The sequence below is a fragment of the Colias croceus genome, chromosome 20 (assembly GCF_905220415.1).
Source record: "Colias croceus chromosome 20, ilColCroc2.1".
Classification (NCBI taxonomy): Eukaryota; Metazoa; Arthropoda; class Insecta; order Lepidoptera; family Pieridae; genus Colias; species Colias croceus.
Window position 1 is genome coordinate 9,494,790 of NC_059556.1, and position 18,722 is coordinate 9,513,511.

The following is an 18,722-nucleotide window of genomic DNA, read 5'->3' on the forward strand; positions in this document are numbered from 1 at the left end:
GCTTATTAATTTGTTTGTTTGTTTGAAAGCCCTAATCTCAGGAACTACTTACGTGTTCGAATTGAAAAATTATGATTTTGATTTTCCTCATAATTTAGATATTTATTCTACAGTAGTTGAATTTGCGTAACATTTTTATAAATTTCATTAGCTATTAAATTGTATTATTAAAATAATTAATAAAACTTGTCTATCTATCCTAAAAATTATAATATTTAAAATTAAACACGCATTAAATATCAGTTTTAGACGTTAGATATAAGCTGTTCCAATAGTAGTTATCAATTACAATAGATGTTCGATTGTTATTGTATGTAATGGATTGTATCCTGGTTTCATTCGCGTATAGCCAGCGTTTGGTCCACTGTTCCTTGTTAACTAACTCTGTGGCCACTGTTTTGTCGGATTTCGGCAGAAGCGCGCGCGTGTGCCGTAGCCGCAACTTTCGACGCTCGCGAACTTGGCGCGTAAACTTTTTTTTAATCACAGATTAAAAAAACTTACGAAAAAATTTATAGACAATAGAAACAAAAAATATTACGCAATATTTCGAAACAGCTGAGTGAATTTTGTGACATTATTTTGTGATTGTGCCGAAAATTTAAATTTCAAGGTAATATTATTATAATTTTGATAATGATTTAATTTAAGTATGTGATATTTTTGAATTTTTTTAAATTATTTATGTTAATTAATTAATATTTAGTTACTGATGTCCTATATTATTATACTAAATAGATTTTATATTAAGTACCTTTGTATATTTTATATCGTTATTTGTTTGATATTCAAGTTAAGTTTTTCTTAGGTATGTCACATTACATATATATACCTAGATTTATTATATTCTATACAAAATAAATTAAGTTTTAAAAGGATAATGCTGCAAACGATCGTACCTACCTGTGATTAGAAAACTAGCGAAGCAAAGTTGATCTCCATAAGTTATCTCAAGTTTTGTCAGTACTTGTAAACCGCGCATTCTACTGCATTTTACAAATATTTATATCATATCTTTTTTTACAATTATAAATTAGTGATTAGGTTTTGATTTAGTAACGTTATTTAACACATGAATTTAATATGTTTATGCTCAACGTTAAATTAAGATAATAATTATTAATTATGTCATGCCTATTACCTTAGTTTCGTCTATAATATTATTATTTATGTTTTATCACTTAAATTTAATAAAAAACTATCGAGTAAATGTGTAAATGGATTAATTAGTGCGTGTGGACGAGTCCCGGGTCTTCATCTAGTGACTGACGTAATTTTTCAAACATTTCTAATTAAATTTAAATACTTACACATACTAACTACTTATACCCAGGTAAGTAAACATGTCTAACACTTATAAAAATATAAGTAAGTAGGTAACGAATATTCATTCACAAAAGTGATCATCAATTTTTTTTAATTTAAAATTGTAATTTGTATACCTACTTACTTACCTACTTAAAAGTTGAAATTAATTAAATAAAGAAGCCCTTGAATTTCAATCACCTTCTCGGTCTAGTAGCTGATAATATCAAAGCAGCGTAAAATCAGGTCGCAGATTCGAACCCCGGTGAAGTCATAAAAAATCCTAATTTGTCATAGGTAGGTACATTGAAAGAGATCAAATACAATTTTTCCCCGTCAAAAGCAGTAATTCCAGAAAAGGAAATTTTTAATTGGCAATTGATAGGTATATTATTATGTATTATAATATGACGTGGTTAAATAATTCATTGCATCAGGTAAAATCTTAGGGTAAAATTGAATAATAATTAATTTTTGCTGTTATCATGAATAATAGGTATTGGTTCCGGTTGTTTTACACAACACCATCTCGAAATGAATTAGGACAAAATTATATTTGTAAAATATGATACACTAGCTTTCCGCCCGCGGCTTCGCCCGCGTTTTCAAAGAAAAACCCGCATAGTTCCCGTTCCCGTGGGATTTCAGGGATAAAACCTAGCCTATGTTACTCGTGGATAATGTAGCTTTCGAATGGTGAAAGAATTTTTCAAATCTGCCAAGTAGTTTCGGAGCCTATTCAATTCATACAAACAAACAAACAAACAAAAAATCAAACCTTTCCTCTTTATAATATTTGTATAGACTAGGCAAACGTCCCTGCAGCATCCGGATTCATCTTGGATTAATAAAACAATAAATTAACAAGAAAAAATTAGTTAGTCTTCTATTGGAAAATATTTTTTTAAATCAACTCAGTACTAGATTTAGATACTATAAGGTACCTACAAATAAATTATAATGTTTCCTCTATTCGTATCTCTATCAAGTGCAGGATAAGAATTACGTAACTATTCAAAACAGTAACGGTGCTCTCTCAATCTTGAGTAACACAAGCATTATTCAAATAAAATGACCCAAATATTGTGTGCATTTGCAAGTCTGTGGCTACAAAAACTTGATCCCGAGCTGCGTTGGACTTCATTCATAAATCCATATTGTTTTCAGATAACTACAGATATAACTTTATCACTTGGAAAAAACGCATAGCTGTAACTTTGTGACTTACACCTACGTAGTACGTACCAACCTATAGGTATTTACAAATTACCTACCTACATCATTTCTTTGCATACTTTAATTACCCACTCACGCATTATTATATATAAAGAAAGATTCTTATCTCTTTGTAAAGTAAAAAAAATCTGAATATTGAATTAATGCATATGCAGCGCATGATTTGTAAACGCAAAATTATTTTACTATAATTTATGGTTCATATTATAACGTCGTAAATAACCTACATGTAGTGGGATACAATTATGTTTTCACCTTGTTTACTGAGGTAATATTATTTGCTTGCCAATATGAATATAAATCGCTAGTAATATCACCTTTCAGCACGCAATTTACTTGTCACTATGGATTGATAGTGATAGTTGGCCAATCGTTGGCTGATAACGTCCACTGAATTCTTTTTTGGTTATTTTACTAGCTAAAACTTGTTAAAAATATGTCATGTCAATTTCAAAGCTTATGTTTGTCTGGATTCTTCTTTATTACAAACTAGCTGCGCACCGCGGTTTCACCCGCGTGGCTCCGCTCCTGTTGGTCTTAGCGTGATGATATATAGCCTATACCTATAGCATTCCTCGATGAATCTAACACCTATGGGCCTAACACCTATGAATATAACACCGAAATATTTTTTTTAAATCGGACCAGTAGTTCCTGAGATTAGCGCGTTCAAACAAACAAAAAAACTCTTCAGCTATATAATATTAGTATACGTATAGATATAAGTAATAGGAAAATGTTTAGAATGGCTATAAAGGTACAATCGCACTATCACAACATGACGTAAAGCTCTCTCACTGAAACTTTTCCTTTTATAAGTTCCCGCAACCTTGACTTACGAAGTTACGAGTGAAGATCAAAGTTATTATCGAACTTTGGTAAATGGACTGTGGTAATAAATAGGACTGGAAAATAGAACTTATAATATTAATGAATGATGAAGAAAATATTTGAAATTGCATAGAAAGACTTTTGGTAATCATATTTTTATAAATAAATAGGTAATAATAAATAACTTTATTTGCATAATGTGTGTACAAAGATAACAAAATGACATAATAGTTCGAATAAACATTTATTTTTAACGAACATTGTTAGTGTAGAAAAACATTTTTTAACAATTATAAAATCAGTTTTTATACAGTATGTTCTTGGTGGGAGTAACATTATTAATAGAAGGATCGATAAAGCGTAATATGAGAACCATTTGATGTAAATACGTAATGCTCGATTACGGACAAGCGTCGACAGCTATTCAAAATATTTACAAATCAATAACTTCATAAGAGAGCAATTACTTAATTGCCTGCTGAGCGCTGTGTACACACACACACACACACAAACACAGACGTGTGAGCCCAATTTGTTTTATTGAACATAAATGTAATTGGGGAGAGGGACGATGATTAAAAATTAAATATTACTTATACATCCATACTAATATTATAAATGCGAAAGTAACTCTGTCTGTCTGTCTGTCTGTCTGTCTGTCTGTTACTCAATCACGCCTAAACTACTCAACCAATTTTCATGAAATTTGGTATGGAGATATTTTGATACCCGAGAAAGGACATAGGCTACTTTTTATCCCGGGAAAATGACGCAATCCCCAGGAACGGGAACTATGCGGGTTTTTCTTTGACTGCGCGGGAGAAGCCGCGGGCGGAAACCTAGTACTTTAATATGATGTAGTTACTAGTTAGGTGTAGGCCTAAATAAAAACGTATAATAAAATTATAATATAATCAATCTCTTTATATGTATATGCAATTAAATACTAAGTAGTTCACAAAGCTTTTCTAAGCTACAGTCCTGTGAATCTTTTTCATCCTCTAGAATTTTCTTGCCGTGCTTTCCATGTTGTGCATTGACATTTGGCATGTGCCGTGAGCAAAACCAACGAGCTTTATATCAATCGACCTCTTCACTAAAGCCATCATATTTTCACAGTTGTTAATCTTCATTGGCAAAAGAAAAAGTAAAGATACTTAGTTAAGGATTTAAAAAGCGATTTTTTTCAGAATTACTTATGCTGGTATAACGTACCTATGCCTAGAACACTTGATTTTGGTCGTAGTTATTCCGAGATGTTCGTATAATGTCTACAATAATCATTATGTAGAGCGATAGCGCAACACAAAGTAAAAATAAAAACGCATAAGGTTTATATAGAAATTAGAGATAAACACAATTAGGTGATAACTGGCGCCTCCGGGAGGAACGGGCCGCACGGGCCGCACGGGCCACGGGCTGCGTCATCTCTCAGATATTATTTTTAGATAGCCTTATCACGTCGTTAACGCTGTTATCACAACAGTCAGCTGTTTGAAATTTGATAACGTTACATTAATTGAAATATTTGGAAGTATTTGACATAGACAAGTCTATATAACTGCGTTAAAAACAACCGACTTCAAACTTGCACTTGCAACATTTACAAATACAGACAAAAATGCTCATAAAATAAAAACTACTGGGCCTATCCGAATAAAATTTTTATGGGACCAATTCGACACCATCCCGCATCGAAGAAAAAAAGAATCAAGTAAATCGGTTCAGAAACCTCGGAGTAATCGGTGTACATACATAAAAAAAAAACATACCGGCCGAATTGATAACCTCCTCCTTTTTTTGAAGTCGGTTAAAAAAGGAGATAGAGCTTTCGTAGCGATGTATGCCACTGTATAGGTAGCAAGTAAAATGCTCATCACTTTTTTAAATGTATAGGGGCCATTGTAATGGTCAAAACTAACCATTAAAATGAAAATCATCCCTAGTTCTAAAAAAACTTTCTTCGAAAATCTCAAAACAATTCGCTAAAATTTTAATATAAGTTCATAAAGGCGAAAGCTTCACTTGGAAGCAAAGCTTTTATAAATTAACGTACGGCATCGTGACTCGCGAGCTACATGCTTTCATTCATTCATTCTTCGAATTTATAATTCCTGCTGTTCAAATGATTTTTTAACAGATAACTAGTAATAAAATATAGATACAACAACATACTTTGCTACCGTGAGTCGTGTCTCAGGATAGTTATTATAAAATTTACGTGCATAGATTTAGATTCAAATAGATAATATACAATAACAATACTTTTTTATTCTGTAGTAGCAATTTGGTTATTTTTAGATTTTTACATACTGACTTTTAAGTATTTTTTACTTTTCGCTACGCACTTAGAATATCTTAAAGAAGTCACTAAATCGACGTATTTATTGCAGCCGCAGGCACCGATAATGTTCATCAATCGATAGACATTCCATCACGCGCCACCTCCGAGCTGACTGCTAATGCTGTGAACCAAAATGGAAATGCTGTCAACATTCGCTCCCGAATACAACACGAGCGCCGTAGATTACGCGTTCGATGCCACTTTTGCAAACGCCACTTTTAATAATGCCACGTTTGATAATGCCACGTTGGAAACCACCTCGAGCATTCGATCCCACAAACATGTGTTTATGTACGTGGTCAAAGTGGCATACGTTATTGGCATAGTTGGCAACGCAGCGGCGATAGTGGCGCTGAGAATCGGCGAGAAACGAGTCCGAAATAGGAAACATTTGTTGCTGCTCACTTCGCTGGCTGTAAACGACCTGGTTGCGCTGGTAAATCATTTTTAAATATTTTTAATAAAAGTAGTTAGTACATAATAGAACCGCCCACTTGGTCAAAAGAAATACCCATGGTAATGAGATGTTTCACTGCGAAAAAAATACTCAGTAGGTACTCTTCTGCCTTACAATTCAGCGCCAGCCTTTGAATTCATACCAAAACATCGTCCGTTAGCAAAAGACACAAAAACACACTTTCGCATTAATAATATTACTAAGGATTCTAGTTTAAAATTAACTCTCTTCGGCAAGTTATTTCAAAGAGAAAATTCACAAGCAACCCTCATTAAGGATGCTACATTCGATTTACTTTCTGTATTAAGTTTAAGAATTTTTAAATTAGCCTCTTTGAGATACTTTGAAGCCATTCAGTCGAAGCTTATTATAGGCTGGAATGGCCGCCTCCTGTTGACATTAGAAAACCCGTTTTTGTCACAGCTTAGCGACGGGAGATAAATGAAATAATTGGCTGCATGGGATGCCCCATGCAATATTAATGAGCGCCAAGATTTTAACTTAACGAGCCTAATAATTCATGCCTTGCAATCTGGGTGCATCTATGAGGCGGTTACAGGACTTTATAGAATTATGAGCTATGAGCCTATGAATGATGTATTATTATGATAAACGCGATAATAATGTATACTCGCAGAACTCATTCATTATAATTTCATATAGTACGAGCTTGGTTTTATCGAAGAGGAAAGCCAATAATCTGACTAAGTAGTCATTATAATAACTAGGTGAATGTAGCCGCAGTGATGAGTTACGTCCGCAATATGCAACCACAAAAATATAGATATTGCATATTGCAGAATTATTTATTAGTTATTACATATTTTGAGTTTTTAAGTTAATTCAGATATTAAAAGTAGACGAATTATTCAATACTACCTGTCTTCTACGACAAGTGGCAGAGCACCGTCTTGCGTTGGTACAAGCAGATTGCAGATTAATGAAATTGAAACTGTATTTCTTGTGTAATTTTAAATTTATACCAACATAGTTTGAAGGACTTTACTAACAAAATACTCACAAGAATAATCACATCAATCAAGTAAAATAATAAAATTCAATAACGAAAACTCCTTTACCTACTGATTTTAACTAATTCATTATTGTATTTCTATCGATCTATCTTCAATCCTATAAAATTCCCAGGTGGGCATGCTAAGCGCACTCTTAGTAGCCGAGCAGTTCCCATCTCTGAGCAAGACGCAATACTACTGCGCCGCGCGGGTCGGCCTGCGCGTGTTCGGCATCGGCAGCGTGTGCATCGCCGTCACTATGGCGCTCGAGCGGTACCTGGCGCTCACCAGACCCTTCCTGTATCAGAAGGTAGGCTGGAGACTATGAAGTGGAGATAATTATGTTTTTGCATGTTATTTTGATGGCATTCAATTTAACTTGTAAATATTTGACAAAACTTTAGAAAAAAATAAAAAAAAATGTAAGGTGAAACATAAACCCGCGTTTATGCAGCCATTTCAACGATCGAATTTCTTCTACCATCAGGTAGGTTTACATAGTAATATATTCAAAAATATTATTAAACACTTTTGTTCCTGCATGTGCGATGTTAAAATTTTATCGAAAGAATAATTAATAACTGCTGTCATACCTACTGCTGTTCAATCATTTGTTTATTTGAATAAACATTATAGTTATTAAAACAATGCCCTTGCAATTCAAAATCTAACAATATAATATATTCTGTACTACGAGAGCTTTCGAGAGCCATTCGAAGCTTCATTGTTATGGTATTATTTACCTACATCCAACTCAATACAGTTCGCTACTGAAACATTATTTTATATTAGTGTAAAACAAAATGTACCTACAAGTTTTGTGTAACCCTTTGTTTGTGTATATTTTTTATTCTATGTCTGTATCTAGTCGTATAATTTGATTACAAGTTATTATAAGCCATCAGCAAACAACGTCGCAAGTCCGTGCAAATAAAACAAACAACATAAACTTTACGACCCTTGTAATGTACAGGAGCTGACATGATTCTCAAACACACCCTTGTCACAAGCCAGTATTTTTGCCCATATAATAATACTAGCAATGCTCCGCGGTTTTACCCGCAGTGCTCCGCTCCTGTTGGTCTTAGCGAGATGATATAATTATAGCCTAGGCTTCCTCGAATTTTTCAAATCGGACCAGTAGTTCCCGAGATTAGCGCGTTCAAACAAACAAACAAACAAACAAACTTTCAGCTTTATAATATTAGTATAGAAATTATCTGTGCTCATATCTTGAGTGCAAATGTCAAATTCGACAAGCAATAGTGAATCGATTCACAGCTGGCTACACCGCTTGATTCATAAACCGTAAACGTTATAATATTTTCTGTTTGGAAAGTTATTGGAAATGGATATGGAAATTAGAAAAATGGTTTGGTAAAGTGTCTAAGAGTATTTTTTGTGATTGAAAAGGAATTTTAGTTAGATTGATTCTGCATACTATCACAATATACATAGCTCCAACTAAATCAATTTTACAGCCGTTTTTTTCGTATAAGCATCAAGTACCTGTACACACCAATAACTAACTTTTTAACAGAGAACTCTACCTTCTAGTACCCTCGTTTTACAATATCCATACATACGTTTATGGCATAGTTTATGGCATGGCAAGGGGATGGCTAATACCACTTGAAAATTTTAATAATCTACCCTTGACAAGACCTGAGATTACTTACCTACTGATTAGTAGACTGTAGAGCTATATAAACTGCGTAAGCGAATTCGGTCATAATAAACTATATCATAACTAATAATAATTTAAATTTATTTTAGCTTAACTTGGTACAGTTTGATCCTAGTCAAGATTTTTGAACTGATTTCATATATCAAGGTTAAAAGGACCAAACAATTATATCCCTGTATGGCATCAATATCTTTATTATGCTTATCATCTCATCACACCATATTAAGCTGGAGTGTAATGTTAACATGACTATAACAAAAATATCGCGAACGAAATTGCACATTGTTTCGACCACGAAGGACCAAGGACACTTCTTGACGTCATTCTTTCGTGCTTTATAGTTTACGAAAACATTATCCAAGTTGGACATTATTCTAAGCACACATATTTTAAATAAAAAAAACTTATGACGCGTCTTCGAAATCAGACCTCGTAAGATTGATAGTAGTAACTCCATATTTCAAGTTCTGGATTTATAATTCCATGTAGATACGTCGGAAAATCTAATACAAATGAGTAAAGTACTTAATTCCGTAAATATTTGCAGGAAAAAAACACAAAATAATAAATAATTTCGCGAGGGGAAAAACTTTGAAAATGTTTTATAGTATTTAATTAATTATTGAAACAAACGAGGAAAAGTGTCGCATATTTCAGGCATTATAGAATAAAATGACGTCCAAGAAATTCCATTTTTATAAACAAATGGATATTATATATAACATAATATGACTTTACTCAACAGTCATTGTAGAAATTTGCGTAAAATTAAGTGGTTTACCACAATAATTGTAATTTATGTAAGTCATCATTATCCGCCTGCCAGAAATAGCAGGACCCAACTCAAGCTTTTTCATTTGAGTCACATTAAACATTATCAATACCAAAAAGTCGTTAGTCTTGTACTCTTGTATGTTGCGGGGTGCCTGTGGATTCATAATATAAAAGCGAACACTTAGGAGAAGTGGTATTTAGCGCAAATAACGATAATATTATATTCGTGATTTCCCTAATGTTCTATAGCTATTAGATTATCATAGCCATTCAACAGGTTTCGTTTGCAAATCGTAAAATTATAATGCATTTCTTTACACTGTAAAAACCCACCTATCCTTATAACTTTCAACACTGCTTAACCAATAGATTGCATTTCTAAAGATAAACTAAATTATTTATTGACCGTTTTCCTCTTCACTTGGCAATATTTTCTTTGATCTGGGTCACGGTTGATACAGTGAATTCAGACGTATACGATAACTAAGCTAAAACACCTATGATATACGACGCTGACAGTTGTCACATGCTAAAAGCTTTTCTTTGAGTAGCCGTTTAGTTAGGTACCTATTATACGAGACTTTTATATAATACCCGCGCCCGCGCATTATCGTGTAGACTCTAGATTGAGTAAAAATTATTATCAGTTCAGTAATTTAGTAGGTATGTAAATCAATTTACATAATATAAAAGTATGAAAATGACAAATGTTGCTTTCATATTGAGGAAAGGATTTTCCTCAGGGTTCAAATTGGAATTTTTTCAAACTTTAATCATTTACTACAAGACTTGATTGTTAAATTTTTAGTTAAAAACTTTTCATTCCAAGGAAACAGAACACTACAATGCGGTCTTCCTCGCGTTGGTTGTGGAACAAAGAATAATAGACTCATTATTTTTGATACCGATATCTTGGCCATCTGTTCTGGTTTTGCTAAGGGTCTGGAACCTGTATGAAAGGAAGCCGCCAGTGAAGCCATCCAAGTTATAACTGAAGGCAATACGACACCAAGCGTTGTTCACTTTATAAATGTGGTGAGCTGTTAGCAGCTTTTTATTTGTGAAGAAGGCTCAATAAATAATGAAATACAAGAAAGACATTTACGACTGATCAATGGCTTATCAAAGACCACCGTGTTAGTTTTTGAATTACTGGTAGAGGTCGGTCGGCCTGGGTTTTTAGTTCTTGTATATATTTTTTTTTGGTTTTTGAATATTGAGTAGGTATATTACTAGTTACTTACATAATATACCGTTGTTTTGGTAGATATTAAATTGTTACACAAGTCATAGATTCAAAATGTGTTTTCTTTGAACATGATTGAATACAAGATATTGTAGGTCACATCCATAAAATCAATCCTACAATATGCAAATAGCGATACAGCGAAAGTATTTCTATTTTGGATCAAACCCGCCTAACCCCGTCAAAACAAACGCATAAAAGAATGCGAAATGTTCCGATTTATTGCTCTCTATCATACTTACATCGGTTTAAATTGATAAAGCGCACATATTTTTCTGATTTACATGCAGTATAAAAATTGAATGATGATTAAAAAAACTTGCTTGTAACAGATACATAATATTACCTGTGCTGTTAACACTTTTAGTTTATTAATGTCCTGCATATTATGTAGGTACCTACCTATTATTAAGATTTTTTGTAGTAGATTTTTAGTTTTTTATCTTATTCGATTAAAACTATTGTTGGCATGTTAATCCATTGTAGGCTTGTATGTTTTTAAATCTAACACAAGTAAGTACTTATGCACTTGTTTTTCTCGCGATATACTTATTTCATTTTTATTTTCTCTCGTCTTCTATTCAGTTAATACCATTACATAGGTACTTCTTTGTTGTTGATATCAAGCTATCTATAACTGGAATATCTATTGGAATGTGCTACATTGTGGCTAACAACAATTTAACAGGCTTGTAGCTGCAGAGGAAATACCAAGAGGCTAATTGTGTAGCGGAAGTTCGTGGCCCTGAACTTGCCTTCTTAAGATAGGCCATTTATATAGAAAATAATATGTTATTTTTCTTTTAAAATTAATATTAACCAGTAAAAGTTCTTATAGGATAGCGTACATAAAGGGTATTGTGTTATAGACATTGGTTATAGAGCAATAATATAGATAGGTCATCTGTTTCTAGAACTAGATCTGTTGCTAAGGACAGGGGCGGTAGTCGGTAGTTATTGTTGATAAAAAATCGAGACAGAGCATTGAAACTAAGTATGCTGTATGCATATAGCTTCACAACTGAAAGTGAATCTAACTCATAATAACTAAGTCGTAAACATAAATAGAGTCCCGTTATCGATGGCACAAATCCATCAAACTCAAATAAAGAGTAAACGAAACATATAGGAGCGCATCTCGTCACCTACTTCCATTGATTGGCCACTTGTTAGCATAAGGCGGTTCCACACAGAACGAGCAGCCTCACGAAGCTCGGTGTGTAACCGATTTCCTCGGCCGAGACTAGAGTACTTTTATTTAGAGACACGTCCACATTAACCTAGCTGCTTCACTTAGTAACTCGCAAATATAAAAGTACTCTGTGTTCGCTCGGCTGCTCGCTCTGTGTGGACCCGCCTATTGCAGATAGATGACTGATGCAACGCTATATGGGCCGCGTGTTGCGCAATCGCAAGTGACAACGCGGGATTCGATGATAGATATTGTTCAGTTTCGTTTTATGGCTCCAAATTATGGTTATTGAGTCGCGTGATGGGACTATTTGGGGATTAAGTATAATTCGAATAGATTTTATGTGAATTAGATTACTTGCGATTGCAATTATGAAACTTTTGCAATTACTGGCAATATTTCGTGTGTCTCACTCTCCAGCTTTTCTAAGTGATCGTGATAATATAAATACAGGGTGTCTCAAAAGAAATGCCATGCCAAAAAATGTATGCCAACAAACCAACTTCTCTAGAGCATTTAAAAGAAAATATCCGACAAAAATGGCAGCCATCACTGTGTCTACCTGCCGAGCTGTCATAAATACTGTAATTTTACTGTTCGATTAAATGAGTGCCGTGAACGCAATGGTATCGTCCAAATGCAGTATTTGGACGATATTATTTTTAAGAAATAAATTCCCATATTATGCACTTTAATAATTAATAAACATTTTTTCAATACACCGCTTACTTTTTTTTTTATTCATCCACAAAATATAAACTTTCTTTTGAGACACCCTGTATAATATCACGATCATTTAGAAAATGGTTTTAAGTTTGCATTTCACTTTTTTTAATTGACCTACCTTAATAATGATTAAAATTGATTGTATACAGGTTTAGTGCTTCAGTTGGAAAATATACTGTATAATATTATGTACTAAATAATACCTATTCAGATAGCAAAACAATTGAAAATAATTCACGGCGTCATCAAATAACTATCATGGCTCTTTCATTATCTGTGTGTTGTGCTGTCCCTGATAAAACTGTTCCTACATCTCTCACCAGCAAGTGACCTACTTCGTGATCCGCATGACGCTGCTAGTGTCGTGGCTGTGGGCAGCCCTGCTGACGTGCGCGCCCGTGCTCGGCCTGGGCCTGTACTACGACCCCGCGAAGCGATGCTGCGTGCGCTACCGGAACGCCACGCACGGCATGGACTTCGCGTATGCTGTGTTTTATGTTATGTTCGGTGAGTTGGAGTAAAAGAAGAAAGAATTGTTAAAGATAGAATAAAGATACTATTCATATAACAGAATTCAAGTTGAATTTGATAATAATTAGTTTTATAGCACTAAAATACCCGTATTATAGAGCAATTATAAGAGATAATGTACTTAAGGTTTAAAAATATCGCAATTCAAGCTTTTTATAAGGACTGAAGTACTGAACCGAATGATGCAAAGATGTACGCTTTGATGTTTTAATTTCTAATAAGTATTGAATTTGTCTCTTGATTACGTATATATGAAAAAAGTAGATGGGAGAGATTAATTTTTACCAACGGAATTATTGATCTATGAAAAAAAATTAAAATTAATTTTCATGATGATTAATTATTGTTTTTCCTTACACAGCTTTTTCTAGTGTAACCTTTATAGAGATAAAACCTCTATTATTTTGATGCGATGCATTGGCACTCTACGCCGCGGGCCTACAACAACAATTTTATATTCACGATACGATCTGTAGAAAATAACCGATGTTACAATAATGTATGCATTAGCCATTATGCATAAACACCGCTCTTCCCAGGGAAATCACGATTTTACGATCGATCAATATCATGAACTACGTCTATTTTTACATCGATTAATATTATAATATTACTAGGATAACGTGCATGTACTGTTGATATATAAATATTTAATACTTCGTGTGTGAATTTCCTGTCTTGTTCTAACGTTCGTAATTACAATGTACCCACTTGAATGAACAAAAATAACTTTGCATACCGATGGTAATTATTTGTGCACTTACATATTTATTTTTAACCCGATAATATATTCATGGCTGTTTCATAATCCAATGAAAGAATTATTATCGGAATCAGTTCCAAGAAAAATATTACAAGAGATTTTTCAAACAGCAAAACTCAAGGCAAAAGTAAATGATGTTGAATGTGAACTCAGGAATTGCCTACAATATTTAAGCATTTCTAGTACCTACCTATCTCCCATTTTATTTATCATCATCTTGATATACATATCGCAGTCATCTGGTTGAATCTGTTATCTGATTCAATGACTATAGTGTTTAGTGAATGACGAGTGACGACATTCAATTGAGTGCCTAGGACGTACGTTGACGGCACGATAACTACTAAATTCTTTTTTTTATAAAATCTTACGCTGGTTATGCTTTCGCTCAATTTATGTACAGAGATGAATAACAAAAAAAACTGATGTTTTACATACCGTAGGGCGTAGACAATATAAATGGGGGCATTACATATACTTATACAAAAATGATTCTGTTATATGACCAGGCACACTGCTATGCGCAATACTGGTGTACTGCAACCTAGCGGTGATCCGCGCGCTGTACGCGATCTCGGGCCCGCGCGGCGGCGGGCCGGTGGTGCGGCGCGTGTCCAAGTCGAGCTGCCGCGCGCGGCGGGGCACCGGCACGGGCACGGGCACCGGCACCGGCACCGCGCCTGCGCACAACGCCGCCACCGCGGAGGAGGTCGCCTTCAGCCGCCTCATGGCCACGCTCTCCGTGCTCTTCATGATCTGCTGGCTGCCGCAGATGGTGAGTGCACGTCTGTATTGCAGGTTCGGCTGTTGTCATTCCGAGTGTTTGGGAAGATGATGCTCTATAATATATTGCAGAGGCAATCAGTTAAAACAGGCTATCAGGAAACATGCAAATGTTCGTAGAAAGAAGTGTAGGTAACTGTAATCCTACTGATATTATAAATGCGAAAGTTTGCGAGGATAGAATATGTATATGTATAATTTATGTAGGTACCTATTTTTGTAAATGAAATCTCTCGACATCCGTTCGACGACGGAACGAATTTGATTGAAAATTTGAACTTTCCTGCGAATCAAACCGCGTGGCACAGCTAGTTTTTCCTAAAACAATATATTTTTAAAACCATTCAATTGGATATTACGCGCAAATGTTAACAAAATGCAATGCATAAAATATCCATTTTCATATTATACTTAGGTACTAATAAAGTACCTAACATCTACATTATCATCTCGACTGCATCGCGAAAATCCGATAGCCAATATTAATATTATTATACTCAAGGCCACAGATTGATCACTAGCACTCTCAAGCGGAATACCAATAAAGGTTCCGTGTACATGACTGAACGCGCGTGGACTCACAAATCGATCGACAAATAATAATTGCTCCTATCAAACATCCAGCTTAGGCTTAGATCTTTTTGTTGATTATTTTACTTCCTCCTGAGGAAAACCTATAAATTTAAGTGGCGCTACACGCAACATAATAGACCTCATGTCGCATTGATTCTTCTTTTTTATATTATGATAACATTTTACTAATACAAAAAATATTGTTAATTTTAACAGAAGTCTACATATCGTGAGTTCATAATATTAATTTTATTTCAGGTTTAATTATAAACATAGACCGTATTTTTATCACGAATATAAAATGTTATAAAATATGAAATAAGTAAGATATTATTCACAAACATTAAAATTTATTTCAAATGGAGTTTAAATCGAGTACCATAAAATAAAGAGAATTCAGTAATACAATTACAACTGATGCCCTTTCAAATTAAACTGAACTGAACTCGACTTCAGGTTCAATGCACATTGTTATGAGCTCAATAAGAATACTGTTGACTGAACAGTTCGCTCTTTCATTGATATCTGATATGTGCTGTGGTTTCATTTTAATTACCTATATAATAAATCTTCATCAATCAATCAATCCTTAATTCATATGCAGAAGAATTTAGAGCACAGCTCTTCAATCAAATGGCATTACATGTACGTACATATTTACCAATCTACCTATTTTCTGATAAACTATGTCGCATTCTACAACCTTGTTTGTTAGTATACAGCGAAAACATTCATTACAATTAAAAGGTGCTATATAATCGTCGCGTGTCGCAACACAATACAGATCCGTACATTCCGTCAATAAATGATAACAATTGTCACTTCTATTAACATTCAGCTCACATCTGATAGTCGGCAAAAATATTTCATTGTTTCAATAAATGGCAAAGAATAAAATTCTTCGTTTAGAGACGAACAAACTCATATCGTTGACCCGTGTAGCAATAAAAATAGATTTGACACTTCGTTAGAATATTTTAATTTTTAAAGACCTACAAGTAGTGTGTATTTATTTTAAAGACGTATTTTTTACAAAAGAACAACTTTGTACATCTGCTTTGTTTCTTCGATAAAAATTTGGGACTTAACTACCATGGACTTATTCATTGTTTGTAGTCCATTTTTTCTTCCTTTATTATTTTACCATTCAACGATTCCTTTTGAAATCAGCTTAGTGGGGAGTGGAGATATTACCCAATATTATTTTAGTTAGAGGGTTAGAAAGTGATAACATACGAGCGACGCTACGCGCTGGAGCTACAAAAAATATTTGAACCAAACAAAAACAACCCAAAAGCTGCACCCACAAAACGTCTTCCACTTCAACACTTAATTTAATGAAATATCAACAAAGCCATTATCTTAATTTAGTAAATACAAGATAACGAATTGTCAAACATTAGCAATTTCGATTAGCAGTTGAAATGGTGTTTTCCGCAAAACGAACAATTAGGAATGTGGGCGGGAGCGGGTCACTATCTAATTGACGGACCACCTGCCGCTTGATGGCTCGCAATGTTATTGCGTATTGTCCACCTCGTTACAACTGATGGATCAATTAATTTTCTCGTTTCACTTCTATATTGGGACCTAACCTCTTTTTGGTTAACTCCGATTGATAATAATCGCGACTTGACAGTGGTCGTAATTTCCTACGTATCTAGGAATTAATATAGAAGATGTGGAATTTAACAATCTATGTAACTTAATAATATGAAATAGCTATTGAAAAAAGGAATAAAGGAACCATTATTTCAACATTTTATCACCCAATGTTACAACAAAATAATTGCTACACCAAACTACCCGCACATAATTTAAAAACACAAATCACATCATAAATAGAAAAACGGATCGATTTTAATGGCTGATTTTTCAATCCTTGGTTACTTACCCGTCCAATTAAGTATATAAGGGCAATTTGAATACATTTTTGAAATGGTAGTTTAATACGTTATTCGACAAATGTGTTTTAAGCAAGGATTGACAAATCAGCCCTAAAATGAACACGTGATTGTTGTGGGTTAGGTGACGTCAGCGCTGTACCTGGCGCTGGGCCCGGCGTCGTGGCGGCGGCTGGACAGCCTGGGCGCGCTGTCCGACATGCTGATGCTGCTCAACTACGTGCTGGACCCGATCTTGTACGTGCTCATGCGCCAGCGCCATCACTGCTCGCTCACAAAGCTCTGCCATAACATCGCGCATTGTTTTAAGCGGGTGAGTAATATTTTATAAAACTTTCTGGAACTTCTAACTTTGAACATAAGTTCCGTATCGTTTGTAATTATTGCGAATTCATATTCGATTTATAATAAAATTCGCACGTGAAATTAAATTTATGCTAAAACTGCATGTTCGCAAATGTAGAGTTCCCGACAGATCAAAGGAAAGCCCTTAAATATTATTGAGTATCCACAGGCAAATGATAATTGATAACTGATAAGGTATATAACAATTATTTACAATACCGTTACCCAAATGGACTTGTAACATTTAAAGGGAATTTGTATGCACACAACATACACGTTGTTCCGGCGTAGTTCCGGAGGTGTATTTTTAGCACCTACCTACTCAGTGTGCGGAAGTGTCTTTATTTCAATTTGACTTTAATTATTTATAACTATGTAGCGTATGTATACTATGGCTGTGAATGCCGATTTAACACGTTAGCATTACCATGTCCATATTGTTATATTTAGGTGTGATATATTTTACAATAACTCTTGGTTTAAATTACTATACATCGTCATACCATAGCTTAAAACTTCAATAATTAATTTCTTTATTATTGTCTTTCCAAAGCGATGAACATAGGAATTGATCAATTTCTTCATTCTTCTAGAACCACAAGACGTCCACGGACTCAATGAAGACGTCCTGCTGCCCGCAGGAGACGCTCGTGATCAGCGACAGTTCGGGCGCAGAGCTCCGCCCGCTGCGCGCCCCCCCCTGTGCCCATCCGTGTGCCCCCCCCTGCGCCCCCCCCTGTGCCACTATCTTCAACGTCGACGACTGACATACAACCACCTACCCGCATTTACCAAGATTCACATATTCCGATAAAACTTTCGATAGAAAAAAGAATTTCGTCCGCCGTCGCAGTGGGAACCCGATTGAACAAAATTTCCCTCCGATGTTCAGTGATATTTAAAATATTAAACTGCGTCTAGCTCTCTCACCCTGTAAATAATACCAAAAAACATCTCATTTTTGAATAACATTCTAGTCTCCCCAACAAAGCATTTAGCTGATGGATTTTTG

General features: G+C 34.6%; 1 protein-coding gene across 1 annotated transcript; it reads left to right on the plus strand.

Annotated features, from left to right (window-relative positions):
• Window positions 1-408: 408 nt before the first annotated feature.
• On the plus strand, window positions 409-18,574 carry LOC123700765 (prostaglandin E2 receptor EP2 subtype). Its single transcript, XM_045648089.1, has 7 exons — window positions 409-613; window positions 5,766-6,152; window positions 7,320-7,496; window positions 13,135-13,318; window positions 14,615-14,880; window positions 17,490-17,678; window positions 18,304-18,574. The coding sequence occupies exons 2-7, from the start codon at window positions 5,850-5,852 to the stop codon at window positions 18,475-18,477; spliced, it is 1,293 nt and encodes a 430-aa protein (XP_045504045.1). The 5' UTR covers window positions 409-613; window positions 5,766-5,849; the 3' UTR covers window positions 18,478-18,574.
• The last annotated feature ends 148 nt before the right edge of the window (window positions 18,575-18,722 follow it).